This window comes from Camelus dromedarius, chromosome 12 (genome assembly GCF_036321535.1).
Source record: "Camelus dromedarius isolate mCamDro1 chromosome 12, mCamDro1.pat, whole genome shotgun sequence".
Classification (NCBI taxonomy): domain Eukaryota; kingdom Metazoa; phylum Chordata; class Mammalia; order Artiodactyla; family Camelidae; genus Camelus; species Camelus dromedarius.
In genome coordinates this window covers 35,872,598-35,878,597 of record NC_087447.1, presented here as the reverse complement: position 1 = coordinate 35,878,597, position 6,000 = coordinate 35,872,598, and the positions used below count along the sequence as shown (strand labels likewise).

The 6,000-nt window shown below is 52.9% G+C and overlaps 1 protein-coding gene across 2 annotated transcripts in view; it reads right to left on the bottom strand.

Moving 5' to 3' along the window:
• Positions 1–2,139: 2,139 nt before the first annotated feature.
• The window catches only part of USH1C (USH1 protein network component harmonin), a 44,933-nt gene continuing 41,072 nt past the window's right edge, over positions 2,140–6,000 (bottom strand). Inside the window, exons 25-27 of one of the 2 annotated variants that reach the window (XM_031459935.2) lie at positions 5,739–5,741; positions 4,811–4,866; positions 2,593–3,760 (exon numbers count right to left, since the gene is read on the bottom strand). In XM_031459935.2, coding sequence (XP_031315795.2) covers positions 3,634–3,760; positions 4,811–4,866; positions 5,739–5,741 — 186 coding nt within the window. In that variant the 3' untranslated portion in view covers positions 2,593–3,633. The other variant, XM_064492536.1, reaches the window with a different exon arrangement.

Genomic DNA, 6,000 nt, shown 5'->3' with positions numbered 1-6,000 from the left:
AGTGTGCTAATTAACCTCAGGAGTGTCACTTAAGTCTTAGTGCCTCAGTTTCCTTAGTGAAAATAAGATCACTGTCCACCTCTTACTGGTGTCTTGCAGTGATTAAATGTCACTACAGGTTTAGGGCTTAGCATAGTGTTTGACACATATTAAATACCTAGTAGTCAGTAGCAATCTTACTTTTATTAAGGCCAGTGGGTGGCAAACTCGAGGCCCTCTGGCCCTCTGCCCTCTCCCTGCACCAGCCCCACCTGCCTTTCCCAGGGGGCTGCTCCTGCCCCCTCCAGTTCTCACAGAGGCATGGCCAGCCCAGGCTCCAGGGAACTGGGAAGGGTCACTGCAGGGACAGGAGGAGAAAAAGGCTTTCAGCCCTGGAAACAGATTCTTCTCCAAATCTTAGTCTTGGGAATTAGGTTGGAGTCGGGTTAAAAACTAGCTTCCCAGCCCTGCACCAGCCCAGAGGAGGTGTCCTGGAAGCACAGGGGCCGTAAACTCAGCCTTTTCACTCTGACTTCCAGATGCAGAGGTGAGAGGCTCAAAGCCGGCTCAACCCCAGGGAGTAGATGTGGGAAACAACTTCAGTGAGATGGATAAAATGCTAAAAGTTCAGGGTCAAAGGGCATCCTTGAATTCCCAGCCTTTTTCTTTTTCTTTTTTCCCCCACTGTGTAGTGCAGTAGAAATGGCAACAGTGCCACCAACTTAGGGGGACCATGGACAAGTCACCCTCTTTTTGGTCTCAGTTTTCCTGAATACCCGAAAACAGGAGTTAGATCCAAATGTGGCAAGTGGAGTTCTTCTTCTGGGCCAGACTTGCTGAGTTTTAAAGGCTGCCTGGTTGGCTGGTTAGACAGCGCACTGGGATTGAAGGAGTGGTGTCTGCTGTGCGTGTGGGAGGCGATGGATGGTGTGTGGGCAGTCCTTGGCCTGGATGGAGCACTCAGTCTTGGTACTGAAGTGGATTCTCATGTCTGATCCAGTTTCCCAGGTGGACTCTGGCCTCAGCAGTGCCCCTCATGGCCCCCACAGAAGGCCAGCTACTGCTTTAGGCCCCCATCTCTATAGACATTCTCTGGATCTTTTTGCTTAAGTGGTTAATGCCAATATCTGCATTAACTTTGGGTTCAACAGGGAACAAGTTTCCAATACATGAGAATTGATAGCAAGAGGGAGTCAGACTTCATAAAAAAGGAAGCTGAAGCCCATTCTAGTCCTTCCCCCCTGCCAGTTCTGGGTGACCTAATGGCTCAAGGCTTTTGTCACCCATGTCCCCAGCCTCCCTTCATTCATATCCTCTTCCCGTCCTGCCCAGTGGCACACTTTCCCAGCTCTTCTCCTCTAACCGGGGGCTCAAAGCCCTCTTTATTGTCTCACTCACTGAGTCTCGATAAGGACTGATATGCTCGTTCACTCTGAGGTGCCAATAACTAAGAATAGCTGGAGATGGATTTCACATGGTGAGATTCCAGGCATCAGGAAGCAGAAGGCCTCAGCAGCATCTGTAGGTCACATGAGGAGGAGGTAACCTCCCCTGGACAGCAGAACATTACTTGTTCTTCAGTTGTGGAGAGAACTGTCTTGCCAACAGTCTGGAAACTGAGACATCCCAGTGAGGGTGGCCCCGCCCCGAACAGCTCAGTGTTGGGGAGGATCCAGTGTCCCGAGCCAGAGTCCTGGGTTCTGAGTCCCAGCTCCACTGGTTCCTTACTGTGCGACCTAACGAAAGCCATTTAACTTCTTCGTATCTCAATTTTCTCTTAATACTATGGGCTTGGTGATGATAGTAGTACCTACTTTGTAGAGTTGTTGAGGGGAGCTGTGACTGTCCTGTCGGTGAGAGAAACCGGGGGCTTTATACCTTGAGCTGACCCTCTGGGGCCCCGGCCTTCAGCTGCACTTTCTGGAATTCAGCAAAGTCCCTGCCACATAGGCTTCATTTTCTGCCATCCTTCTGAGAAGACACCGAAGCCCAGGCCAGCCTGTCTGCTGCTGCCCCAGCCCCCGACTCTAAGCCAGCCCATGGTCATTTGATCCCAGCACTGGGATCTGTTTCTCACTCTTGAATGGGGGCCAAAGCCTTATGATTTTTCACTTGACAGCCTTAAATATGCGGCCCAAATCCACACTCATTCCCATAAGCTGGAAAAGAGGTCTGTTTATTTTATTTATGAGTTCAGAGTAAGGTTTGTGGTGTCAATCTTAGCAGCAATGACAGCAGGAGTGAGAGGAGAGGGATGGAGAGAGAGACCCAAGAGTCAGTTCAAGGGAGGAGTCTCCCAAATTCACGGGGCCAGAGGAAGGACAGGAGAGCCTGGAACGCAGGGTACTCTTCAGAACGGCTGGCTGCTCCCTCCCTCCAAGGTGGCCTTCAGAGGGGTGGCCTGAGATGTTCCTTATGCAACCCTACTTCAGGGCCCAAGGTAGTTTGAAACCCCTGGGTGCTGGCTGTGGGTTTCCTGGGAGCCTGCAGGTGGTGTGTCTCAGGCTGGTTCGAGGCATGGTGTTCAGGAGGGTGGGTCCAGAGCTGACTTCTAGGGGTGAATTTGGTTCCTCCTCTGGACTTCAGAAGAAGGTCCTGTGGGGAAGAGGAACAAGCCAGGCAGGTGCAGGCCTTGCAGGTGCGCACTCAGCCCAGGGCAAGGCCGACAACAGAGAGCAGCCTCCACCCCAGCAGCTCTAGGCCCTGCCGACCCCTGGACACATCTCTTGGCGCAGACCCCAAGCAGCCACACCCCAGCCATAGCCACGGCACACAGGAGGCCAGGGAGGGAGCAAAAGGGACATCTGGGATGAGGTAGGAGGGGACCAAAAGTTGAGAGATTGAGGTCCCTCCCAAAGAGCAGACAACAAGTGATAGAAAACACAGGGCCACTGAGGCCATCCCAGGAGCCGCGGCATAGCAGGCCAACAGTCCTGGGAGCACAAGGCCCTCATGTTCTGAGAAACTTGTAACAGAAAAGTCAACAAGACCAGGCTTTGGTCTGCCCCAGATGCTATCAGCTAAGGGCTTTAGGTCACACCAAACACCAGCTTCACAGCCTCCTGCCAGCTTTGTCCATGGGCACAGGCCAGTCACAGGCTGGGAAACACATCCCAAAGCTCAGCTCCACAGTGTCCCAGTTAGAATCCAGAGTCAAAGGAGAGAGAAGGCACAGAGGACAGTTTGGTCTGAGCAGGGCTCAGGCCACGATAGGTCACAGCAGGACATGGACAACTCTGACAGGCCAACCCTTGTTCTTTGGACCAGCTTTAATGGCCTCTTAATTGCCCTGGCTCTGCCCAAGCTTGGGGGCCCGGTGGAGGGCCCACAGGGTGGTGCTTGCAGGGAAGCGGAAATCCAGGCTCTGCTTCCTTTGGGCTCTCCCAGCTTGTCGTGCCCGGTTTGAGGCACTGCCTGCGCTCAGCAGAGAATGGCACTCACTGTTTCACCCCGCTCACTGGAGTGCTGTGTGGGACCCATGGCAGGTCCCAAGGGCTGTGGTGAGTCAGGACACCCAGGTCCCAAACATGCTACATAGTGGGCTGTGCTCGGCATCCCTGAGCGGGACGTCAGTCCAAAGAACCTGCTGAGGGTGTGGGCAGCAGACGGCCACAACATGCAGCATAGACCAATGGGGTCCTGCAGTCTGCCTGCCTATTCACCGTGGGGGCTGCCGGGCTCCAGCTGTAGGAGGAACCCATGCCTAAGCATGGGAGTACGGTCTTCAAGGAGCTTTCGGACCGGCTGGGGGCTTTCGGCTGCAGAGGAGGGAACAGAAGAGCTACATACGCAGAGTGGAGCAGGAAACACAAAACAGGGCTCGGTTATTCCAGGCAGAGCTCTGCCCGACCTCTCCCTTCACTTGGCTCCTGCCTCGGGTCCTGCTTAGGCCCTGGGTTCCAGAATTAGTTGCCATAAGACCTTGATTTCTCTAAGATGTGCACAGAACTCAGCCTCTGGTGGGAGGGGGAATGAGCAGGTGCAGCCATCACAGGCAGCACAGGGATAGGGAGGCGATGTGATGAGGCGAGGACTGAGGCCAGAGAGAAAGACAGAGGCAGAGACAGAGAAAGACAGACACACAGAGAAAAATGGATGCAACGTGGCAAACATGGAGAAGCAGGGACTTAGAGCCAGGAGTGGAAAGAAGCAAGAAAAGGAGAGGTTAGAGAGGAGGGGGAGTGAGATGAAGTCTTGGATGCAGGGGAGAGGAAAGAATGGAAAAGAGAGATTGACAGGAAGGAAAGGGGAGAGGGCAGGGTGGCGAAGGAGAACCAGAGAGAGAATGAGATCGACCCACATAGTTACAGAGACAGGAATGAAACAGCTATAGAGCAGACAGACATACAGGGAATTGCAGAGAGAGACAGGGACTGGGCCAAGGAGAGCCTGCAGGGTGGGGCCAAAGCCTACAGTCCTGGCTGCATGACGGAAGACCGTCCAGAGAGCAAAAGACACAGAAGTCTTTAAACTAGCTGGTGACGGGGCAGGAGATGAAGTTCTCAGTGGGGTACCAAAAATCTCAGGCTTTGTCCCAACTTCATTGTTTACTTGGCCTGAGACCTTGAACCACTCTGGGCTTCAGGTTTCCACACGTGAAGAAGAATCTGGACAAGACGATGTGGAGGCAGCTCTGGCAATGCTTGAGGACAGTGACTTAGCTCTAGGTTTGCTCTACCCTGGGAGCTTTTGAGGATCGATTGCTATCAGAAGCTGTGTGCTTGGACTGTTCCTTCAGGCTGGATGAGGGCTGGGGCCAGGCTGGGAGAAGGTGGCCAAGATTCAGGAGGAGGAAGAGGAAGTAGTGGGCTAGGCGACCGCACACACTTACAGCTCATCATCGTACTCCTTGGGGGGACAGACGGCAACAACAAGGTCAATCCAGTCCTGTGGGGAGAAGCCATGTGACTCTGGGGCATGCTCAGCAGTCAATGGTGTGTCCACCCCTGACACTCCATTCCCATGCCTGGACACCATGGCCCAGGATCAGTCATCTGGGCCTTCTTCCCAGGGGGAGGTGGACCCAGGTAGGGCTGGAGGTCCTCCTGGTAGGGATGGGTCTCACTGGGGAAGCTTCCAGTCTCTGAGGCTTCACCTTAGAGGCCAGGGTTACCAGGCCTTTGAATGATACCAGGTTCCCAAATGCTGATCTGTGGACCAAGGCCAGGTATCAACCTCAAAATCACTTGGGAGAGATTTCTTAAAACACTGGATTCATGGACTTGGTCCCTGGAAATCTAGGGTAGGTCCTGGGAAATAGTATTTTTAACAAATCTCATTCTGATGCACAGCCAATTGGGGAACTTCAGGCCTAGCTTTCTGATCCTAACATTTGAATCTCCTCATTGGCACCACTGCCATCCTTAGCTTGTCCATGATTGTCTATACCCTTGGCTTGGCTGTATCCAATAAAAATTTTGTGAAATATCACTAGGCCCTCTACTATGCAATAGCTCCTAATATGAACTGAAGTCTCTCCCCAGGACCTCCCTCTGATTCAGTTCTGCCCTCAAAATCACAGAAAACACTTCTGCTCCCTCAACCCTAATACAGCACTCCAGATCATCAAAGTCAGTCATCATGTTACCCGTGAGTCTTCTCGTCTCCATATCCCTTCATGTGGGTCCCAGGCCCATCTGGTCAGCATCCTCGGCACTGAACTTAATACCTCAGGCTCGGCTGCCTGCATACAGTTGCACAGGTTGTGCATTGCACAACATGAGCGGGCACCATTCACACTGTAGTCTGTAGGACAGCACCCCCTTGGATTGTGCAGTGCACAGCCTGGGAGATCTTACGTGGTGGCTCTGACCCAGGTGGGTGTCTAATGAGCACAGAGTAGACTACCACCAGCCCCTCCTCCTTTTGTTAATGGAAATTGGGGCTTTCTAGTAGCCCCAAGCACTCTCTTGATTCCTGTTTGGTGTGTACACAGAGAAGACATTAAGTCTTTTTCTCAGGTGGGTTGCCACATCTGGTCTTCTGGAGTCTATTTGTGCCACTTATTTTTTGAACTCGAGG